Raw genomic sequence first — 24,253 nt, forward strand, 5'->3', positions numbered from 1 at the left:
AGCAGTGAGATTACAGTGAGATTACATTTACTAAGCCAGTAATTCTATGAATATGCAAATTAGAGACAATACATTAATAGCAAATGAGCAACATTTTCTTATATTTTATGATGTAATAACACTTAACTGTTTCGTTGTTAGCCAGCAGTGTTAAAGAGATGGAGTGCTGTATAAATGTGAGGGATTTATATTTTTGTACATTTGTTTGTGCAGAACATGTTGTTGGAGATCGAGCAGAAGGTGCAGTATCTGTCCGAGCTGTCCGTAAACAGCGAGAGCCTCCTGCTGGAGGGGAAGGCTGGCATGCGGGGAGACGCCGAGCAGCTCACGCTCAAACTGCACAGCCTCAAAGCCAGTCTGCTGGAGCTGCAGCGCATCCTACAGGACAAACACACACACATCCAGGTGAGCGTCTCGGTCAGCGTCGCTTCAGCAGGATGAAACGCGTGTTCGGTCAGAAAGAAAATGCAGCTTGTCTTGTGTACAGTGTAAATTCTTCTGTCCTGAAGGTACAGCTTTACCTTTGACTCTTACAAAGCGCTGACACTGGAGACTCCTTCCATAGATGTTAAACAGACATCGCCTTACAGAAGACTTCACCACGTCAGCAATTACACACATTCATTTTTAAATCCGTTTGTATAGAGTGTCTGTGGTACAAGTCCGTTTGTGACTTGTTACTCCTTTTTGGCAGTTGAAGTTTCAGTTAAACCGACTTCTGAACTCTTGTGTCTCTGGGGCACTAAACAAACTGCATTAGCACAGAAATCAGCCCACTGCACACTCACAGCAGTCCTCCTGCGTCATACTGAAACCCCTTTTTGTCTCGTCAGTGAGCGCTTTGTACAGAGGGAAAACAAAAGAGCAGCCAGTGCGGTATGTTACTGTTGGAAATGCTGAAAGCTCTGAGAAAGGCTGTTTTCCCAAATGTAAAGCGTGGGAGTCTCTCAGGGTTTCAAGGGTTTACCCGTTAAATTCAGCACAGGTGCTGTGGTGGTGACTCCAGCTGTTTGCTTCACTGCAGTCGCTCATGACTAATACAAAGCCACCAACGTTGGAGCTTCTTAATAGACCAAGAATTGAGATATATAATTTTATTTGGAACGTTTTGCAAAAAAAATTACATTCTTAGATGAAATGGACACAATTTTCCCATCTGACCCCAAATATATTCACTCAGTCACTTCTTTGGTTTTGAACCTGAGCTGCAAGGCTACTGTGACAGCAGCGCAATACATAAAATCGTGTAGATACAGGTCAAGAGCTTCAGTTAATGTTCACATCAAACATCAGAATGGGGAAAAATGTGATCTTAGTGAATTTGACTGTCTCATGGGTGTTTGTGCTGGTTTGAGTGTTTTAGAAACTGCTGATCTCCTGGGATTTTCACACACAAAAATCTCACACCGTTTACACAGAATGATGTGAAAAACAAAACCCCTTTGTTGATGAGAGAGGTCAGAGCAGAACTGCCAGACTGCTTAAAGCTAACAGGAAGGCTAAGGGAGATCAAATAACCGCTCTTTACAACAGCGGTGAGCAGAAAAGCATCTCAGAATACATGACACAACAAATCTTACGGCAGATTGGCTGCAACAGAGTTTCACTCCTGTAAGCCAAGATCAAGAATCTGAGGACACGCTGGACACCAAAACTGAACAGTTGAAGATTGGAAAAACATCTGGACTGATATATCTCAATTTCTGCTGCGGCATGCAGTTGGTCGGAATTTGGCGTGAATCCATGAACCCAGTCTGCCTCGTGTCAACAGTTCAGGCTGCTGGTGCTGGTGTAATGATGCGGGGAATGTTTTTTTGTCACACATTTTAACACACATTAGGACCTTAAGGCCACAGCCTATCCAAGTATTGCTGCAGTATTGTGGTGTTCTCGCTAGGCATCACATGGACTGTATATATAATTACAGCTAGTTATTATGGCTCGTCACACCACTGTGAATGTGTTTCTGTCTATATTATTATTATTATTATTATTATTATTATTATTATTGGTAAGTAGGAGAGTTATATGACGGCTTTGCACTGCTCAGTTACAGGCTAATAAATCTGTTCTGCCGTCAGGTAGATGTGTGTAGTGGGATTCAAAGCTTGTAGCTTGTGTTATAGTTACAGTATTGACTTTTGTTGTAGCACCATGATGTGTTATGTTTAAACATACACAGCATAAGAAAACTTTAGTTTTGTGAAAGCCAGTAGCCAGACTTTATAACACTTTTCGGAGTGTTAAACTTACTTGTCCACTGGGCAATGAGGGAAAAAAAAGACTAATCACCTGACTAAAATGTTTGGGTTACTAGCCTAGACTAATAGTCCAAACATGTCCTGGGGAAAATTTCTGGGCTTCTTTGTGTTCCCGGATATTAAGATTTGGATTTTTGATGGATATGTATAACAATAATCTAACAGTAGGTTTTCTTTTTTCCTCAGGGTTCTTTAATGGAGCAGGAGGAGAGTGAGACGGACTCGTCGTTGTCTCAGAGCCCCAGCGTACTGGACTGGCTCAATCAGGCTCGGTCCACTCGCAGCCAGCAGCACCAGGACACAGTGCAGAGACAACGGGTACAAACCTTTAACTGATGTTTATATCTAAAATATCACGAAACCTAAATGTGTGTTTGATTTTTAATCAGGTTAATGTCACTACAAAGTATAGTAACTAGTCACAGTGTCTAATTTGGCTGTATATTGGGCGGGGCTAATCTTGGGTAAAGCTTGCGTAAATTTGGCTACTTATTTGGTTTACTTGAGTAAATTTGGCTAAATATTTATCACTTATTCATCAAAACTATGCTTTTACTTGTATGGTTTCTTTGTTTGCTAGTCCAAAGCTAACCTAGCAAATGTAGCGACTGTGCTAACTCCATAATCAGGTACACAGAAAATGGAAATATCCTGATTCTGGCTGCTTGTGCTGTTGTTTTTAATTCTACCAAACACAACAGAGGGCTGTCAATCAAACATTCTCTTTAGAATATTAGGCCACGCCCATTAGGACAGTCCCAAGTCTCTTCCTGTTATATTCATTTATCTCTGTGCTGTATAGGAATTAGAAGTGCAGCTTGAGGAGCAGAGGAAGCTGATGCAGTCTGTCGCCTACCGAGGGGAGGAGCTTCTCTCACAGCAAACCACGCCCAATGGAGAGAGGTGTGTCCTCCTGATGGGTGCCATAATCTCAAAATCCCTCCTTCTTTTACATTTGCTTTAAAAATGACCACACTGATCTTGATTTCTGTCACAGTGCTGAAAATCTGCAGGACATGTTGGATCTGGGTGAGAGTGAGAGCGTGAGCGAACAGGATTGTATAAGGATGAAGTGGGAGAATCTGAGTAAAGACCTGAACACCAAACTGCAGCTTTTATCCAACACCGTGCAGGAGGAACAGCTCAGCTCGGTACACGGCAAATCCATCGGCATGATAAACGTCACGCTCTGTCAGCCCATATGAACACATTGATATAATTTTTTACCTTCTCTCACCTTGTAGGTGTATCAGCGATCTCGAGTGTCCAGCCCAGGAAGTCTTTTCAGAGGGGCTCAACTCACACCAGACGTTTTTTCCCCCAGTGCTTTATTTGAGACTTTTAACCACAAACTGGAGGAACTAGCTGAGGTACTGATATACAAGTAATATTACCTAACTAGCTGATGTACTGATATACAAATTATGTAACCAAACTAGCTGTGATACTGATATACATGGAATGTAACAAAATTAGGTTAAGACTACAGATGGGCGTGTGAAACGGTCCATTGTCTGATTTTTTAATATACATTTTTGTGTCCAGTTTTGTGTGCTTTTTATTTCTTTCTGCATGGAAGCATCATCAGACCAGCATTAGCTTATAGGGAACAGTGATTATAGATGCCTGATTTGCTGCCCTGTGTTTCCACACACCAGGCTGATGTTAAACACACTGTCACTCGGGAGAGGACTCTGTACGAGGCAGTGTGTTCAGCCTCCACCTGGCTGGACGGTGCAGAGAGCAGTCTGCTCTCCGGCCCTGTGCTGCTGTCTGACGACTCACAGATTCAGCTGTGTCATTTAGAGGTACACTTCTGTTATTATTAGCTAAAAAAAACCTTCAGGATGAACTAACGATGCATCAGATGATTTGAGAGCATCTCTCTTGTGCAGGGTTTGTATAAGGAGGTGAAGAATGTCAGCGAGGAGGTGTGTAAGTGTCGGGAGGTGCTGGACGGATGTGATGAAGGAGGTGATGGCTTGATCGAAGATGTGCTGGATGGACTGGATGAGAGACTGAGATTGATGGATTCATTGCTGGAGCAGAGATGTGACAGTATTAGAGACAGACTGCAGGAACATACCACTTTTCAGGTGCGTCAGGGTGTTTTTCTGCAAGTCAGTTTTTTTTATAGAACATTTTTATTTTTAAATCATTTAATTCAAGTACACTTTGAACCAGGAAGTGTTGTTGCATCATAAAATATAAGAGTCAATCAAGTTCCAGTACATGCAAGTACATGCCATTGAACACAAGGGAAATGGGCGGGGCATACATAATTAGGATTGTTTTTAAATATATCTTTGCGTAATCATAGCAATTCATGATGAAGACAAATGTGCAAGTGGTCCAATGTATTTTTTTTTTATAATTACATTTTTTGTAACCAAAACCAAAGTTTTGAATGACTTGACAAGAAATTCTAAATATTGTAAATAAATATATACATAGATGTTTATAAAATTTCGAAGCCTTAATGTCGTTCATTTTCCATCTTCTTTCAGGCTGAGTTGAGGCAGTTATTTGCTGCCATGAGCGACTCAAAGCATCAGCTGCTGCAGAAGATGTGTGGAGCTGCAGATCGTCCAGCGTCCAGACAGCTAGAGGTTCGAAACCTCTGACATTTTTAGACAATGTTTAAGAATTTGAGAATTATTTGACGTTGAGGCTTGTTGCAGGGGCCTGTCACTCTCCAGGAAAAAAAAGTTTATATTACAGCACCAGTTCTTATACATTATCGTTTCTATAGTAACAGCTCATTCATAGGGATTTGTATGGCATGCTATATCTCACAAGCTACATGTTTGTGTGTGTGTGTGTGTGTGTGTGTGTGTGTCCAGACTCTGGCTGAAGCAGAGGACAGTCTGAGGGAGTTTGAACAGAGAGTGGGTGAGATGAGGACTAAGGGAGAAAAGCTGCAGTCAGACCCAGTGACCACACAGGAGCTGCTCAGACTACAGGTACAGCGTCCACTCTCTCTCCTCCCGAGTCCCATAACATCATTAATAAACATGATTGTAAGACACAAGAATATAAGACCCATTGTTCCATCGCTTTGGAGGAAATAAAGAGTGACAGAGCTCTCCTGGTCTGCACACTTCCTGGTTTGCATCCCCACTACACTGCAGGAACCGTGACTGTAAAATAATCAGGGCATTAAAAGTTTCTGAAACTGCAACACAGGAACTAAAATTGGTGGAAACTCTCATAAAGGTTTTTGAGTTACTAAGAAAATCTCTGCATTCCTGAAATTTTTTTGGATTTCTGAAATAGATCTTGGGCTCCCAAGTTCCTGAAAAAAAAAGTCCCTGAGTTTCTAAAAAAGTTTCTGAGTTAACAGAAAAGTTGTCAGGTAGGTAATAAAGTTACTGAATATCTGAAAAAGTTATTGGGTTTCTAAAAAAATGCCTACTTTTCTAAAGTATAACTGGGTTCCTGAAAGTTATTTATCCCTGAAAAGTTCTTGGGTTTGTGAAAAAGTTCTTAGGTTCCTGAACCGGTTATTGAGTTTCCTAAAAAAAAAAAAAAAAAAAAAATCATTGGTTTTCTAAAGAAGTTAGTGGGTTTTTGAAAAATTTCTTAGTTTTGAAAAAGTTATTACGTTCCTGAAAAAGTTCTTGGGTTACTAAAAAATAAACTGGGCTCCTGGAAAAATTACTAGGTCCCTGTAAAAATATATTGGGTTTCTGTAAAAAGTTATTGAGTTCCTAAAATAGTTCTTAGGTTCCTGAAAATATTATTAGACTTCTGAGAAAGTTTTTAAGTTTCTGAAAAAGTTATTGTCTTTTTGGAAAAGTTACATGATAAAAGATTTAAGAAGTCCGAAAAAGGTTCCTGGGTTCTTGTAAGAGTTAGTGGAGTCCTGAATAAGTTTGCAGGTTCCTGGAAATGTTATTAAGTTGCTGAAAAAGTTAGTGGGTTCTTAGCTTCAGAGTTGCTAAGTTGCTGGAAATGTGGCTGATGTGTTACAGTTGGAAAAGGGGTTCTGTCCCTGGTCCATTTTGTTTTCCATGTCATTCCTGACACTGTGTGTGCGTGTGTGTGTGTGTGTGTGTGTGTGTGTGTAGGACATGTATGAGGAGCTGGTGGAGATGGTGGGCTCCAGGCGGAGTGCTCTGAACCAGATGCTGGTGTTGAAGGCGCAGTATGAGAAAGCTTTACACGACCTGCAGGAGCTCGTGGACACGGCGCAGGACAAAATGGCCGCAGATCAGAAGATGACCGCAGGCTCTGTGCTCGAGGTTCAGATCCTCCTGGACAAGCACAAGGTGTGTATCAGGTGTATTTACGGGCTTGTTCTTAGGGTTTGATCACATTACATTTGTGTGTAATGGTGATTAGTTGTTACATTTCTCTTTGTTCCTTTTGTGTGTGTGTGTGTGTGTGTGTGTGTGTAGGAGTTTTTTCAGGGTCTGGAGGCCCATGTGGTGCTGACACAGGCCTTCTTCAGGCAGGTCAGTGTGGTGATGGTGCAGAGAGAGGCTCAGATGCTGGAGCAGACCGTAGCTCAGGCTCACACTGTCCTCAAACAGGCTCACAGGAGAGGAGTGGAGCTGGAGGGCATCCTGGAGGTGTGTGTGTGTGTTGATGTGTGTGTGTTGGTGTGTGTGTATGTATGATCTACCATTAATGTTTATTCACGTTAATATTTTAATAGCAACGGCTCTTCATTTATATTGTTCTTTAAAGTATATGTATAATCCTGTTTCTTTATTATCCAATCAGTTGTATAGAATAAAGAATTGTATACTCGAGTGGATTTTAGTGCTGTTGCTTGTGAGACACACTTGCGTACCTGCTCAGTGCCGCTGGTTGAACGGTGTGGTGGTGGTGTGTGTGGTGTGGTTCAGGACTGGAGCAGGTTTGTTGGAGATTACCAGGCTCTGTATAAGCAGTTGGAGGTGGTGGAGAGCAGCATTCCGGCCGTGGGGCTGGTGGAGGAGACGGAGGAGAGACTGAGTGAGAGAATTGCACTTTACCAGGTACTCAACACCTTCTGTAGCACACCCAGGAAGTCTAACACAGTGTTTAGTCTCCTGTCTTTATAAAAAACAATGTGTACTTGACTGTACTCTAAACATACTCCATCCTCGCCATGCTGCAGTGTCTGAAGAGCACGCTGGTGGAGCGCCAGCAGCAGCTCTATCAGGTTCTAGAGGATGGGAAGAGACTGTTACTGAGTGTGTGCTGCTCAGAGCTCGAGGCTCAGCTCACTCAGCTCGGAGAACACTGGCTCAGCAGCACTACCAAAATCACCAAAGAGCTTCAGCGCCTCGACTCCACGCTCAAACACTGGACCAGGTCTCACTACCTACTCTTTACTCTTTACTTTACCCTACTCTTCACTCTTTACTGTAGTATTGCCTTACAGTATACTGTACTCTTTACTTTACTCTTCACTCTTTACTGTATTATTGCCTTACAGTACACTTTACTCTTTACTTTACTCTATACTCTTTACTCTTTACTGTATTATTACCTTACAGTACACTTTATTCTTTACTATTACTTTACTCTTCACTCTTTACTGTATTATTGCCTTACAGTACACTTTACTCTTTACTATTACTCTATACTCTTTACTCTTTACTGTATTATTACCTTACAGTACACTTTATTCTTTACTATTACTTTACTCTTCACTCTTTACTGTATTATTACCTTACAGTACACTTTACTCTTTACTTTACTCTTCACTCTTTACTCTTTACTGTATTATTACCTTACAGTACACTTTACTCTTTACTATTACTCTATACTCTTTACTCTTTACTGTATTATTACTTTACAGTATACTTTATTCTTTACTATTACTCTATACTCTTTACTCTTTACTGTATTATTACTTTACAGTATACTTTACTCTTTACTTTACTCTTCACTCTTTACTGTATTATTGCCTTACAGTACACTTTACTCTTTACTTTACTCTTTACTCTTTACTGTATTATTGCCTTACAGTACACTTTACTCTTTACTTTACCCTACTCTTCACTCTTTACTGTAGTATTACCTTACAGTACACTGTACTCTTTACTCTTTACTGTATTATTGCCTTACAGTACACTTTACTCTTTACTTTACTCTATACTCTTTACTCTTTACTGTATTATTACCTTACAGTACACTTTATTCTTTACTATTACTTTACTCTTCACTCTTTACTGTATTATTACCTTACAGTACACTTTACTCTTTACTTTACTCTTAACTCTTTACTCTTTACTGTATTATTACCTTACAGTACACTTTACTCTTTACTTTACTCTATACTCTTTACTCTTTACTGTATTATTACTTTACAGTATACTTTACTCTTTACTTTACTCTTCACTCTTTACTGTATTATTGCCTTACAGTACACTTTACTCTTTACTTTACTCTTCACTCTTTACTGTATTATTACCTTACAGTACACTTTACTCTTTACTTTACTCTTAACTCTTTACTCTTTACTGTATTATTGCCTTACAGTACACTTTACTCTTTACTCTACTCTATACTCTTTACTCTTTACTGTATTATTACTTTACAGTACACTTTACTCTTTACTTTACTCTTCACTTTACTCTTCACTCTTTACTGTATTATTGCCTTACAGTACACTTTACTCTTTACTATTACTCTATACTCTTCACTCTTTACTGTATTATTACCTTACAGTACACTTTACTCTTTACTATTACTCTATACTCTTCACTCTTTACTGTATTATTACCTTACAGTACACTGTACTCTTTACTTTACTCTTTACTGTATTATTACCTTACAGTACACTTTACTCTTTACTTTACTCTTTACTGTATTATTACTTTACAGTCCACTTTACTCTTTACTTTACTCTTCACTCTTTACTGTAGTATTACCTTACAGTACACTTTACTCTTTACTATTACTCTATACTCTTCACTCTTTACTGTATTATTACTTAACAGTACACTTTACTCTTTACTATTACTCTATACTCTTCACTCTTTACTGTATTATTACTTTACAGTACACTTTACTCTTTACTTTACTCTTCACTCTTTACTGTATTATTACCTTACAGTACACTTTACTCTTTACTTTACTCTTTACTCTTTACTGTATTATTACCTTACAGTACACTTTACTCTTTACTTTACTCTTTACTCTTTACTGTATTATTACCTTACAGTACACTTTACTCTTTACTTTACTCTTAACTCTTTACTCTTTACTGTATTATTACCTTACAGTACACTTTACTCTTTACTCTACTCTATACTCTTTACTCTTTACTGTATTATTACTTTACAGTACACTTTACTCTTTACTTTACTCTTCACTTTACTCTTCACTCTTTACTGTATTATTGCCTTACAGTACACTTTACTCTTTACTATTACTCTATACTCTTCACTCTTTACTGTATTATTACCTTACAGTACACTTTACTCTTTACTATTACTCTATACTCTTTACTCTTTACTGTATTATTACTTAACAGTACACTTTACTCTTTACTATTACTCTATACTCTTTACTCTTTACTGTATTATTACCTTACAGTACACTTTACTCTTTACTATTACTTTACTCTTTACTGTATTATTACCTTACAGTACACTTTACTCTTTACTTTACTCTATACTCTATACTCTTTACTGTATTATTACTTAACAGTACACTTTACTCTTTACTATTACTCTATACTCTTTACTCTTTACTGTATTATTACCTTACAGTACACTTTACTCTTTACTATTACTTTACTCTTTACTGTATTATTACCTTACAGTACACTTTACTCTTTAGTCATTTCTCTTTACAGTGTTATGACATTACTGTACTCTTTGTTATTACTTTGCTCTTTACTATTACTTTACTTTTTATTATTACTTTAGTTTACTATGTCTTTACTCTTTACTGTATTATTATTGCTATTTATTTACTTTTTGCTATTACCTTACTCTTTACTCTAGTCTTATTCTTTACTTTATTATATATTATACTTTATGTTACTATACCCTTTACTCTTTACTATTACTTTACTCTTTTCTTGATTATTACTTTGCTCTTTATTATTTCTTTACTATTTCATTACTTTTTACTATCACTTTATTCTTTACTCTTCACTTTATTATTACTTTATTATTTATTTTGTTATTTCTTTACTCTTTACTGTATTATTGCGTCTCTTTACTCTTTACTTTACTCTTACTTTTCTCTGCTTTACTTTCCTCTTTATTTTACCCAGCTTTACTTTTGCTTTGCTTTATATTCCTCTTACTTTACTCACTACAGCTTAACACTTACTTTTATTTTACTTTTCACTTTACTCTTACTTTTCACTTACTCTTATTTTACATTACTCTTAGTTTACTTTACTCTTTCATCACTTTGCGCTATTGTAGTCCACTCTACGTTGCTGTACTTTACTGCAGTTTTTACATTTAATTTATTTTACTTTATATACTTTACCTTTTTTCCTCTTTTTAAGTTTTCTTCCTTCCTTCCTTCCTTCCTTCCCTCAGTACTTCTTCTCATGCAACCTCTGTTTATGTGTCTGCATGTATTTGTTCGCATATCTCTTTTCTTTCTTTCTTTTTCACTTGACATGACTGCCGTGTCTCTGCTGTACTTCTTGCTGTAGGTATCAGAGCGACTCAGCAGAACTGAGTCAGTGGTTGTCCTCGGCTCTGGACAGGCTTGAGTTCTGGAGCACGCAGTCCGTTACTGTTCCTCAGGAGCTGGAGACGGTCCGAGACCACCTGCACGCCTTCCTGGTAAAGACATTCTCAAAGACGTCTAAACACCTCTGTCCTACTCATTCAAAATCGGAGAGACTTTTACTCTGCCTCGCACTCATCCATGTGATCTGTCTTTAGGAGTTCTCTAAAGAAGTGAACGCTAAATCATCCCTGCGCTCGTCCGTCCTGAGCCGCGGTAACCAGCTGCTGAGGCTGAAGAAGGTGAACACGGCGGCGCTCCGGACTCACCTGGGCCAGGTGGAGACGCAGTGGGCGGAGCTTCTCACACGCATCCCTGTAGTGCAGGAGAAACTCCACCAGGTGAGACGAACTTGAGAGGAAATCATACGCAACATCACAGCTACGCCTCGAAACACGGATGTTCAATAAAACACAGAGATTTATTATTGTTATTATTATTAATATTGTATATCTGTACCTTACAGCTGCAGATGGAGAAACTGGCGTCCCGTCACGCCATCACCGAGCTGATGAGCTGGATTTCCCTCATGGAGAACGTCATCCAGGAGGACCAGAACAAGATCCTGGAAGCCGTGGGCTCAGAGGTGGTGCAGGCCTACATCCAAAAATACAAGGTACCTGAGAGACAGTGAGCAAAATTCCACACACACGAGTTTATGGGGCTTAAAATTAAAACCCAGCTGACTGCTAAATGCAGCAAATCTGGCCCTAGTGGATAAATAAAAAGTGAGTGTGTTACACAATCTAAATTTGAGATCTGTCTCTTAGCTGGATAAATAGAATAAATTCTTATTTTTAAACAGTTTATTTTTTCTAACCTCACTTTTGATTTCTTATTTGTTTCCTTTCCTTTTCTTTTTTCTCCTTCATGTTTTATTATTTCTGTTATTTCTTTTGTTTTCATAGTTTTCATATCTTTATTGTCTTCTTTTTTCCTTTTCTTTTTATATCTTTTGTTGTCTTATTTTTCATCTGTTTAATTTTTTTTTTGCTATTTTTCATGTTTTTTTTTTCTTTTTTGTTATTTTTTTTCTTAATTTTTTCCTTCTGTCCTTTTATTCCTTACCTATCCTTCACTTTTTATTATTTCTTTTGTCTTATTTTTATTATCTTAGTTTCTTTTTTTCTTTTTTCTTTCCTTTTTTATTTATTTTGTGTTTATTTTTCCCATCTTTTTTCTTTCTTTTTTTCTCCTTCCCTTTTTACTATAATTTTTGTTGTCGTAAATTTTCTTCTGTTTCCTGTTTCTTTCTTTTTATTCTTCTTAATTTTTTATTTCTTTTGTTTTCTTATTTTTCCCTCCTTTTCTTTTATTCCTTTATTTTCCTTCACTTTTTTATTATTTCTTAATTTTCTTAAATTTTCCCTTCTGTTTCCTTTTATTCATTCATTCTTCACTTTGCTTGATTTATTTTGTCTTATTTAATTTTTTTTTCCTATTTTTTTTTCTCTTTTTCCCTTTTTTGTTATTTGTTTTGGTTTTTTAAAAATGTTTATCTTTATTTTTTCCCTTTTTCCTTAATTTTTTTTGTTAGCTTATTTTTCTTCTCTTTGTTTCTGTGACATTTCTATTAGTACAGTAGACACCTTACAGATGCAATTGATCCCGAACTGAACAGCGGTTGTGTTTTAGTTATTTATATAATTTATAATAAAATCCCAGTACAGTGCCCAGTACAGTGTCTTTTCCACCTGGTCAGGGTTTCGGGATCGATCTGTCCTGTAAGCAGCTGACGGTGGACTTTGTGAATCAGTCGGTGCTGCAGATCAGCAGTCAGGACGTGGAGGGGAAGCGCAGCGATAAGACCGACTTTGCCGAGCGTCTGGGAGCCATGAACCGGCGCTGGCAGATTCTGCAGGGCCTCATCACGGAGAAGGTCAGTCAGGAGTCGGCCATTTTCCCTCAGCACAGCACGAGTAAACAACATCTCTGCACCGCTGTACTGTATATAGGGGGATAGAAAATACAGACTGAAGAAGGAAATAGCTTTTTTTTCTTTTCCTTTGGTTTTAACTGTAATAAGATGTAACACAAAAGCAAGAGACAATTTAAAATGAAAACTGATATGATGATATCTGAGTGAGGAAGATGGCGAATGTTGAAGTAAATCTATTAGGAGTCTGGTATATCGCTGCAAATTTTGTTTTAATTGAACCGTGTACGTAATTTCTTCTCCATTTCATCATCTCGTGTGGATTGTGATGTGGACCGTGACGTCCTCTCTCTGTTTCAGATCACGCTGTTGGAAAGTTTACTCGAGAGCTGGTTGGAGTATGAAAACGGAGTCCAGACCCTGAAAACCTGGATCAGCACACAGGAGGAAAAACTGAAGAAGAAACCCAGGATTGAGGACGTGGCCTCAGTGCAGAACCTGCTGAAAGACTGCCAGGTTATCAGACGCTCACTTAAAAACTATACAGGTTCAAAGTGGACTGCAGTATTCTTCATCAGATAGGGATCAGGTTTTATTTTTTTGGTTTAGAATTGAGCTTACGATTCTCACTCACGATTCTTTGAGCAAGTTTGTAAGTGGTGTAATTCTTACATGACTAAGAATTCTTCCATAGCTCCTTTCTGTTTTCCTAGCAGATATTTTTGAATGACGGCTCACCTGCATTCTGAATAACAGATTTACTGCACATTTGCACAGGAAACGCTAAAATCCTGTATATCTGCTGTTTAGTATAAAACTATCTAACTAGCTATATAGAGCACAGGCTGTCCTCCCAAAGTTAAAGGAATTCAGCAATATTAAAGGCTGGATAAATAAATAGTTGTCGTTTCTTTTGTTTTGCCGAGAGCAGCTCATAAACCACATGCGATTTTTTTTTTTTGGGCGAGAGCATAATTCAGTATCAGTGTAGATGTCTAAAGACAAGCGGGACTCCGTATCTTTATCCAGGAGCTGGAGGAGTTGGTGAAAGAGAAAGAGAAGGACCTGGAGAAAGTGGAGGAAAAAGGATGCTCGCTCATCCAGGGCAAGAAAGGAGACTCCGCTGCTGTCGTCATGGAAACGCTTAAAGGGCTAAACCAAGCTTGGACCAACTTGGACCAGATGGTGAGTTCAGGACGGGACACATCACCATGAGAAAATAATGAGTTATTAGTAAAAGTGAGACATATGATAAAAGGTCACAGTGTACAAAATAAACCTTAGTGTACGAAAGAAAATAAATTAGCTTATTGAATTTATTTAGTTATTTAGCTAGTTAGTTCATTAGTTAGTTAGGTGGTTATTATCAAAATGTCAAGCACACGCCTCTTTTAACCACGAGCTCACTGTTTCTGTTCTGGCTCTGGTAGTGGGTTAATGCACTGGTGTGTAATTTTTATCTGATATGCTTTTAGTACTGCACTTAAAATCATTAAGCTTGTTTGTGTGTGTGTTTAGGTCGGCCAGGTGAAGATCAATCTGCGTGCCGTGCTGGAGCAGTGGAGTCTGTACAAGCGAGCGTCTGAGGAGATCCATGGCTACCTGATGGAGGGACAATACTCCATCTCGCGCCTCAGGCTCCTCACCGGTTCTCCTGAGGCCGTCCTCATGCAGGTGGAGAACCTGGAGGTACTGGAGGTCCTTCTCTCAGTCTCTAGCAAAAGAATACAGCAGAGTGTATAAGTACCAGTAAGATGGACGAACGTGGCTCCTCGCTTTGCGTTCTCGTCATGTAACTCAAATCGCTTGCAGTTATTCATTAGTGGACTTGTCCTGTTTTTTTGTCTACTGCCGGTACATGATTACATATTCGAATAAGTGCTAAAAAATAAACCTATCAGAGCTTTCAGATAATTAATCAACATCTTCAGACTAGTCAGAGCAGAGAATTCAACAGTGCCATGGTATAAGAAATTTTGAATTATAGGTTTTAAAACAGGGATTATAATCATTTTTCAGTTAAATAATGAAATCACTTGTACATAAGCATGTGTAAAAAAAAAAAAGCATCCTTTTTTTGTTTGTTGAGATGATGTTAAATTGCGTGTGGTTTTGTCATGTTAGAGTCTGCAGGAGGAACTGGAGAAGCAGGAGAGCAGTGTGAAGAAGTTCGGCTCTCTCACCGAGCAGCTGCTGAAAGACTGTCACTGCACTGTGGCTGATTCTCTCAACACGACCCTCACCGAGATCAACCACAGGTGAACTTTCACCCCAACACCTCTCCAGCTTTCATCACTGATCATACGGCAGGTTATAACACACTCTGTATGTATGTGTGTGTGTGTGTGTGTGTGTGTGTAGGTGGAACTCGCTGCTGGAGCAGATCTCAGATCAGTTGAGGAGCAGTAAGAACCTGCTGCAGCTGTGGCAGCGCTATAAAGAGCTTCATGAGAGCAGCAGTAAGGATGTGCAGAGACTGGAAGAGAGGGCGGAGCGTTTACTCAACAGCTCCGCCCACAGGGAGACCACGGAACAGGAAGTGAAGACCTGGATCCATGACTGTGATGTGAGTGTCTAAAGCAAAGGTCTTCAATCTTAGACCCCTTTTTGGACCCCTTTTTGTGGATAAGATTGAAGAGCCCTGGTCTAAAAGATTAGATTAGATTAGAGATTACACACAAAAAACTATCCCTGCTTGGTCAGACAAAGTGTTCTTTTAAGACTGATATATGGTATTATATGTAACCAAACAAACATTAGCTAACAAACACTGCATGGTGATTTTTAGTTAGTTAACTTTATTTAAAATTCAAAACAGAATTATGTAACAACAAACCTTTTACAAAGTCTTCTCAAAAAGTTTTCTCCAACTGTTTTCACTTCTATGTAAGGTAGGATATGGTGAACAAAATATATCACAATACTTAAATGATGTTATACTCACTAACTGACTCACTCACTGCTTGACTGACCCGAATCACTCACTGATTCACTCACTCACTGATTCAATCACTCACTCACTCACTCACTGATTCACTCACTCACTGATTCAATCACTCACTCACTGCCTGAATGACCCGAATCACTCACTGATTGTCATTCACTCACTCACTGCCTGAATGACCCGAATCACTCACTGATTCACTCACTCACTGCCTGAATGACCCGAATCACTCACTGATTCACTCACTCACTGCCTGAATGACCCGAATCACTCACTGATTCACTCACTCACTGCCTGAATGACCCGAATCACTCACTGATTCACTCACTCAGTCACTCACTGCCTGACTGACCCGAATCACTCACTGATTCAGTCATTCACTCACTCACTCTCTGATTCTATCACTCACTCACTCACAGAATCACTGATTCATTCTCTCACTCACTCACTGATTCACTCACTGATTCACTCACGGAATCACTGATTCATTCTCTCACTCACTCACTGATTCACTCACTGATTCACTCATTCACTCACTCAGTGATTCACTTACTCAGTGATTCACTTACTCACTCACTGATTCACTCACTCTCTCACTCATTCACTCACTCAGTGATTCACTTACTCACTCACTCACTGACTCACTAACTGACTCTCACTCACTCACTCACTGTTTCACTCACTCACTGACTGAATCATTAACCACTCACCCTCTGGCTCACTCACTGACTCATTAAATGACTCACTCACTCACTCCCTGACTTGCTCATTCATTGATTCAATCACTTACAGACTCTTTAACTGAATCATTCACTCACTCACTGACACAACCTGACAAATGCACAAGATTCTGTCAGATTTCACATTTTTCATGAGCAGTATACAGGAGACATGTTAATGTGTGTGTCTGTCTCTCTGTGTGTGCGCGCGTGCGTGTGTGTGTATTCTCACTGTAGGACTTGCTGAAGGCTCATGGCTCAGTCCAGGCCACGCTGCAGCAGCTGACTGATGTGGAGGAACAGCTGAGGCTGCAGGTGGAGCCGTCATCCATGGCAACCTTCCACACAGACTACCTGTCACTCATCCGGCGCCTAGCAACAGTGGGACACGCCCTCCACAGGCAGCAGGCTCTGATAGAGGTTGTCTGACTGCTGTATTACTTTAATAACAGTAATAACTAATAAGATTCTTATGTTTAAGTCTATATTAATACATAACATAAAAAGAGCCCACATTTATATAAACATTTCTAAGTTTTTATATCACAGATTCTGGTGGAATTGTTTCCATAGTAACCATTTACACAGGGGTTCTTTATGCCTGATGATCCACATAAACAGATTTAAAACGTGTGTAATCGTTGATATGGTGAAGTTTTCTGTGAGGAGACGCTTATTTAACATTTATGGAAGGAGTCTCCAGTGTCAGTGCTAAAGCTGTATCTTTAAGGTTTCTGACATTTTCAGGACAGAGGAGTTTACACTATGTTGTTTCTTAATAACATGACAAGCTGGTTTTTTTGTCATTAACTCTGAGAGAAAAAAGAGAGGCTGGTGAGAGAATGACTGTTTATAGCTACTATAATGTAAGTCAGAACAGGAACTAACTTTAATGCAAATAGAAATGGATAAAAAGTAAAATTCGTAATCGTTGACAAATTGCTGTGGTTTAAGAGGAATGAAATACTTCGTAATGTTATTGTTATTGGATAGTAGTCAACTTTATGGTAACACTAACACCTCTAACACCGTCTGCATTTCCCTCATCAGGCGAGCGTGAAGGACTACGAGAGCTTCAGGGAGGAGCTGCGGTGTCTGAGTCGGTGGCCCGAGGAGGCGCAGGAGGTGCTGAAGGAGTCGGATCCGGCCGCGTCTGCAGATCTGTGCTCTGTGCAGGAACGCATGGAGAAACTCAAAGTACGAGCTGATACAGCTGCTGTTTCCTGAAGAATACGCTGAAGTGTGTGAGGACGCTGTGATTAACTCTGTGTGTGTGTGTGTGTGTGTGTGTGTGTGTATAGATCCAGATGCTTAATCTGAGTCGTCTGTCTCCTGATCTGGAGAGGTTAAACAGTCTGGGCTACAGACTTCCTCTAAATGATCAGGATATCAAAAACCTTCAGAACCTGAACAGGAGCTGGGCGTCCACCTCGGCACACAGCACAGAGAGATTCAGGTACAAACACCACACCTGCTTTTTTTTTTTTAACTTGTTGATGCTGATACAGAAATGTTGACAAACCTACTTGGTATTAATCAGTCAGGTATGGCACAAAGCATTTTATTTATCTCGGTTTATGTTTTCCTGGTTTGTGTGGTAATGCATTTACTCTACTAGCTAATATTAGTGAGTTGATTTTAAGTGAAATTAGCTAGCTACATTAGTTACCTTGGATGGAGTAATGTTGCAGGTGAGAAGAGCTTTATTTTTCAGAAAAGCTCTTCTGTACAGCTGTAAGAAAAGTATATTTTCGTTTTCATTACGTGAAAATCCCTCACTGTCAGTGACCGATTGCGGCTGATCGTCAGAGACGACATACAGGCTTTTTTTCCTGCCTAGCTGGTGTGTGCCGCTAGCGATGAACTCCTTGTGCAGAGTTTTATATTTAAGGTGTTCAATCGTTCATGTGTATTGTAGGAAGATGCTGGAGTTCTTGATATTGATATCACACAGCATAGTTTGCGGTCTGCTTTGCTTTAATCGCCTTCATTAATCGTGAAATGCGTCCAGATGGCTGTCATTTCATCTGTTCATTAGTGAAACAAAGTACGTTATGATTACGTCTCAAAGTATCACCTGGTGTCGGATGTTTTACACACTGTGTGTGTGCGAGTGAATTAGCACAGTATCAGACTGCTAACGATTACCAGTACTGGTAGTGGTGTATCCCTGGTTAATTCTCTGCAGCATTTTAATGGTGTGTGTGTGTGTGTGTGTGTGTGTGTGTGTGTGCGTGCATGTGCGCGTGTGCTCGCAGTAAGCTACAAGCCCTGGTGCTGCAGAGACAGAGTTTCCTGGAGAAGTGTGAGATGTGGCTCAGCTTCCTGACGCAGACGGAGGAGAAGCTTGGGGCTGAGATCTCGGGAAATTACCAAAGCCTGTTAGAGCAGCAGAGACAGCACGAGGTAGCCTAATATTGCCTTTACAATGTGTTATTGTAATAATTAATAATAACTTTTAATAATGTCCTACACCTGTACATTTATTACAAAATACCAAGAGCTTTTAATACACATGAATATGCAAATTTGGACACATCCCCATGTTCTTCTTCAATTCGTCGTATCATATAATATCATATTATATCATGTCATATCAAGGTCTCGATTTATATACTGATTTATTTACCAGGAGACAAAATATAAAGTTACCATAAGAATCACAATTTTTGGTGAACAAGTTTCGCTAGCTAAAGTCACATTTTTTTTTATTGATTCAGGGGCGGGGCTAAGTTTGAGCTCAGTTAATGATGTCACCAAAGAGGCAGTACGGCTTCGCAGTAATCACACCCAGGAAACGTGCAAGCTAAGCTAGATAGCTGATGTTAATGATAAAGGAAATAGCTTTGTTTACATTAATGTTATATTTTTTGGCAAATAAATCAGTGGTGTGATAAATGTGTGCTAGTTTAATTAGCTGATTAGCTAAGTTAGCTGATGTTAGCGATAATAGCTGAGAGGGCTGGAAGGAGGACATGGGCGTCTCCTAATCTGCATATTCATGTCTAGCCATAGATCCTGTTTTGTTTTGTTTGTTTGTTTATTTATTTTTTTTGTTTGTTTTAATTTTGTTTAAATTTGATTATTTGTAGCTGTTTTTTTGTTATAATAATTTTCTCTTCTACACTGAGTATTTTTACTATTTTTTTATTTAATGCTTAATTAAAGGTAAAGTTGTAATAGTGTTAATTTCTTGGGCATTTTAGGAAACATTAAACATTTTTATTTTTTAACATAAATGATTTTTATAGGTTTTAAAAAGTTCCTGGTGAAGAACACAGCAGTCTTGTTGTTGTACTTGTTTCAGCTGTCTGAATGGACAACAGGTCTCCGAGTGACGTTTGTCCTTGTCTGCCTCGCTGTTTGTTTAATGTGTGTGTGTGTGTGTGTGTGTGTTACTGCAGCTGTTCCAAGCTGAGATGTTCAGTCGACAGCAGATCCTCTACTCCATTATTAGTGACGGCCATCAGCTCCTGAATCAGGGACGAGTGGAAGACAGGTCTGCTGAATCACACACACACACCTTTTAAGCTGCAATTTGGCTTGACAGAATCTCCTCCCAGCTGTCTATAGTCTTATAAAAGTAAAGAAACCCTTAAGGTTGTTTTCACTCTTGAGTTTTATTTGCGGACTCGGGGCCGTTTGTGGTGAGAGTTCAGTACTTTCGCTGGAGTGTGAAAGCTAAATCGAGCTCTTGAAAATAAGGGTCAGGAGCTCGCTTCCACTGCACTGTGCTGCGGTCCTCATCAGTTGTCTACGCTATTCGCTGTCAGTGCTAGAGCAATGTGATTAGTCCAACTTGTCATGTTACTTCCTGTTTGAAGTTTGGTGATGGCAGCGAAAGCGTTGTTATAGTCAGTGGAGTAGCTTAGCTCTGTGGTGCGAGCGCTTTCATTGACTTCATCGTGAAAAACGGCCCACATTTCCACATTTTTCATCTTCTTCTATGAGTCCGGCTCCCTGTGTGCAGGTATTCCTGTACAGCGATGTGCCCTGGTCCAGAGCGACTTCCTCTGTGCGAAAACAAACGAACCGACAATCGGTCCTGACTGCAGACTTTCGGGCCAAGTGTGAATAACAACCTAAGGGTTCTTCAAGGGGTTCTTTGGCTAGTTAAGGGTTCTTAGTTTCCTAAAAGGTGACCTGATAAGAAACATTAAGATTTAATAACATCTAAAAAAGTGAAAATATCTTGAATGTAGTCAAAATTATAGAGTGTTTCCTAATAAAAGATAACAATTAACCAAATATTAATGATTAAAGATTATTAATGCTGTTTCTTTTCATTTTTACTCATTTCAAGCGTTAAATTTTGTTGTTCTGTTGGCAGATAATTTTACTTCTTTCTGGAAATACATGCTTAAAATTAGCTAAATTATTTAGCAAGAGAATAAAAAAATTAAGCTTGAAATTAGTAAAAAATGTGTAGAAATGGGTTTAATAATCTTATATTTGGTTTCTTACAATCATATAATAGAAAATTAGACTTTTTTAATGATATATTAACTTTTTAAAATGTCGTTTTTTGCAGTGTAGGGTTCTGTATCGAAGCGTTAGGTGTTTCTCCAGAGGAACAGTAATATGAGATTACAACAAACAAGTTCTTTAGGAAGTAAAAAAACATGACGATAAGTGTTTAAGCCTTCCAATCTCACTCCTGATTGATCAGATTTTTATTACTGAAAAGTTTAAATCAAAAATGTGACTGGATATCCAAACTAGGAAACTGACTGCCGATTTTCTCCTTCTCGATGTGGGACTATAGAGATGATTTTGGCCTGAAGTTGGCGCTGTTGAGTAATCAGTGGCAGGGCGTGGTGCGGAGAGCGCAGCAGAGGCGGGGCATCATCGACGCGCTGGTGTGTCAGTGGCAGCGCTACACTGAGCTCTCTGATAAACTGAGACACTGGCTGCAGGAGGCGGCTCTAGAACCGGAGGAGGAACCGCAGCAGCAGCAGCAAGGACGAGTCATGGCACTGCAGCAGGCCCGAGGAGTTCTCGACCACATACAGGTGAAATATACAGACGTAACATTCCACCACGTGTGTACAGCCAGCATATCATATTCACCATGTTCACTGAATTTCTTCCTCTTATTAACTGAAAGAAAAAGAGATGGTGGTAAAGGAATGACTGTTTATAGCTGCTGTGATGTAAGTGAGAACAGGAAGTAGTTTCACAGACTTTCCACAACTTTAAATGTAAATATAAACAGATGAAAAGTTTGTCATTTTTAATAACTAATTGCTGTGGTATAAAAGGAATTAACTAATGAAAATAAAACAAAAATAATCTTCAGAGTGGCAACAATATCTCCACACATTGATTATTTTCCTACACTATCATGACATCGAGTGATTTATTCATTCCTTAACTTCACAGTAGTCTTTTGGCAATATAACTGTACAGTTGATCCGGCTAGTTTCTCCAGTTAAAGATGTTTGTTTCTGGCCTGTAAATTGGCTCCGCCCCCAGCGGAATCAGTATTAGGATATGCTTAAGCAAAAGTAATATGTCCACATTAATACATTAATACATTAATACATTAAAGGCCACTCTTTGGCAATCTCCAGAAGGTTGCTCCTGAAACAGCTCCTTTAATCGGCCACTCTGGATCAAGCTTTTAAAGCACTCTCTCTTTGCTGCCCCCTAGCTGAAGGAGCGGGTGCTACAGAGGCAGCAGGGCAGCTACATCTTGGCGGTGGAGGCAGGAAGGCAGCTTCTCCTCTCGGCCGACGCCCAGGCAGAGGCGCTGCTGCAGGAGGAGCTGACGGAGCTACAGGAGCGATGGAGGAGCACCAGCATCCGTCTGGACCAGAGGAAGAAGGAGCTGCTCTCGCTGCTAAAGGTGACATCAGTACTGCTCAATATTTACTGATGATCAGAAGTTCACGTAGCGGATTGTGGGCGGAGTTTTCTTATTTTTATGAGTTTGTTATTTTCTGAAAATGACCGTTGTATCTGTAGATGTTAAAGTTAAACATCAGCATATTTTAACAGCACTGAAGCTAGTAACAGTTTTCATTTGCTAACTACTGCAATAAATCCACACATCCGCCATATTGGATACGGCCAGATTTAGCTGTAAGCAGATGCAAGTCAGTGAAAAGATACTACTCTCTACTGTGATAAAGTTAGTCATAACTTGCTATATATATTCAACAGATTTACAGAGACGTCATAAATGTCTACACGTTGCAAGATGTCTACACATTGTTTTAATTGAGCGTAAGTTGGGGTAACTGCCAGCAAAGCAGTGCGATGTGCGATGTGATAAATGTCCAGCTGGACAGATGGTTTTCTTTTCCATGGCAGTACAGCTCCTTCTCAACTAAACATGGACTTCATTGAGTGTTTGTGTCAATTTGTAGATCCTAGCACTTGTCATGATTGTGCATTTATGTCATGTTGGAAAATTTGCGTTAAAAAATACAGTAAAAACTTTCACAAATTGGTATTTAATTTGCAAGGTTTAAAGTTGTTATTGTTCATATCATCTAACATTACCTAGAATTAACTTACCATAGCTCTGGAGCTTGCACATTAGCATACTATAGAATTGCTAATAATTTCTACTATATTTAATTCCAATCTGTACTCTGAACTAAACTGAGTGTTATGTTACTGTACTGTTCTGTTGGATGGTTATTCTGGCAGCCATATTGAAATCAGTGCCAGTTGCAGTTATTGTTCATATTTGATCAGACTTTTGTTGTTAGTTTAGTCTTTAGCCCTATTCAGACAGGATTAGTTTCTCTGGTTGATGTTTGTAGTGAGATTCTTACTCCTCTTCTCTGAGATAAAACTCAGATAGCGATTAAATTACAGCCATAATGAAGCTGCTCTTCTTCTTATACCTATATGTTTTTTTCCACGACATTACCAGAATGTTCTTTTTCACAAAAGATGTTTGAGTCATAAAAATCTGGAAAAAGTGTAAATAATTCTTTATTACGTTGAGCAGTACGCTTCTGATGGATGTTGAGATATGTCAGAGGCTTTGGCCTCAAGGTACAGCTTGTGCTAAAAAAATATAAACTATGGTTAGGACGTTTCAGCCTTACATTTATTTAAAAAATAATAATAATAATAATTTGAGGATTTACAAAATTGTCTAATAAATGGCTTAGACCTCAGGAACAAATAATTAGAGAGTGTTGTTATATTTTTATATGTAAATTCACAAACAAGAATAAGAATCAGGGAAAAAAAACATCACGTTGAATCCCAAAGTATAAGCTTTATGTATAATTATGCAAAACATATTTACACATCATACACAAGTGTAGCTAATCTTAGCTATCGTGTGCACTAAACAAAGTAATAAACTGTAAACTCTAGCAGCTGTAATTCTGTCTTAACATCTGCATCAAATTTTCTTGCGTTTATATGTCGGTAATTTGTACGTTCACAGTGTGACAATGTTTTAAAGAACTGTTTGAGTTGATGCTCTTGAGTTTTTCATATCTGTGGATTTTAGTGATGTAACATGAGAGAAAGGGAGAGTGTGTGTGTGTGTGTGTGAGAGAGAGGGAGGGAGAGAGAGGCGAAAGGAGAGACATGGAGGTGGTGTGAAAGAGACGCAGTGTGTCCGTATGATGCAGCATTCCGAGGGACGGAAATATCCGGAACAGGGACGGGGATGCTGATTATTTGTTAGGAAAAGATGGCTGTGGCTTTCTCTGAAACGTTTCTCTCTGCTAGGCGACGATGTAGAAGGTATTTGTGTGTGTGTGTGTGTGTGTGTGTGTGCATC

At 39.0% G+C, this 24,253-nt stretch overlaps 1 protein-coding gene across 5 annotated transcripts in view; it reads left to right on the plus strand.

The window, feature by feature from the left end:
• The window catches only part of syne1a (spectrin repeat containing, nuclear envelope 1a), a 217,340-nt gene that overhangs the window by 164,602 nt on the left and 28,485 nt on the right, over nucleotides 1-24,253 (plus strand). For all 5 annotated transcript variants that reach the window (XM_034313740.2, XM_034313739.2, XM_053242235.1 and 2 more), the window contains 29 exons: nucleotides 214-405; nucleotides 2,448-2,579; nucleotides 3,064-3,164; nucleotides 3,259-3,412; nucleotides 3,506-3,631; nucleotides 3,920-4,069; nucleotides 4,157-4,357; nucleotides 4,769-4,870; nucleotides 5,105-5,224; nucleotides 6,332-6,532; nucleotides 6,662-6,835; nucleotides 7,115-7,246; nucleotides 7,369-7,565; nucleotides 10,882-11,014; nucleotides 11,117-11,299; nucleotides 11,425-11,574; nucleotides 12,661-12,837; nucleotides 13,195-13,350; nucleotides 13,864-14,019; nucleotides 14,353-14,523; nucleotides 14,959-15,092; nucleotides 15,196-15,400; nucleotides 16,735-16,917; nucleotides 17,548-17,694; nucleotides 17,799-17,953; nucleotides 18,756-18,903; nucleotides 19,902-19,996; nucleotides 21,263-21,509; nucleotides 22,151-22,345. In XM_034313740.2, coding sequence (XP_034169631.2) covers nucleotides 214-405; nucleotides 2,448-2,579; nucleotides 3,064-3,164; nucleotides 3,259-3,412; nucleotides 3,506-3,631; nucleotides 3,920-4,069; nucleotides 4,157-4,357; nucleotides 4,769-4,870; nucleotides 5,105-5,224; nucleotides 6,332-6,532; nucleotides 6,662-6,835; nucleotides 7,115-7,246; nucleotides 7,369-7,565; nucleotides 10,882-11,014; nucleotides 11,117-11,299; nucleotides 11,425-11,574; nucleotides 12,661-12,837; nucleotides 13,195-13,350; nucleotides 13,864-14,019; nucleotides 14,353-14,523; nucleotides 14,959-15,092; nucleotides 15,196-15,400; nucleotides 16,735-16,917; nucleotides 17,548-17,694; nucleotides 17,799-17,953; nucleotides 18,756-18,903; nucleotides 19,902-19,996; nucleotides 21,263-21,509; nucleotides 22,151-22,345 — 4,617 coding nt within the window. The remainder of the gene's footprint in view (nucleotides 1-213; nucleotides 406-2,447; nucleotides 2,580-3,063; nucleotides 3,165-3,258; nucleotides 3,413-3,505; nucleotides 3,632-3,919; nucleotides 4,070-4,156; nucleotides 4,358-4,768; nucleotides 4,871-5,104; nucleotides 5,225-6,331; nucleotides 6,533-6,661; nucleotides 6,836-7,114; nucleotides 7,247-7,368; nucleotides 7,566-10,881; nucleotides 11,015-11,116; nucleotides 11,300-11,424; nucleotides 11,575-12,660; nucleotides 12,838-13,194; nucleotides 13,351-13,863; nucleotides 14,020-14,352; nucleotides 14,524-14,958; nucleotides 15,093-15,195; nucleotides 15,401-16,734; nucleotides 16,918-17,547; nucleotides 17,695-17,798; nucleotides 17,954-18,755; nucleotides 18,904-19,901; nucleotides 19,997-21,262; nucleotides 21,510-22,150; nucleotides 22,346-24,253) is intronic.

This window comes from Pangasianodon hypophthalmus, chromosome 19 (assembly GCF_027358585.1).
Source record: "Pangasianodon hypophthalmus isolate fPanHyp1 chromosome 19, fPanHyp1.pri, whole genome shotgun sequence".
NCBI classification, from domain to species: domain Eukaryota; kingdom Metazoa; phylum Chordata; class Actinopteri; order Siluriformes; family Pangasiidae; genus Pangasianodon; species Pangasianodon hypophthalmus.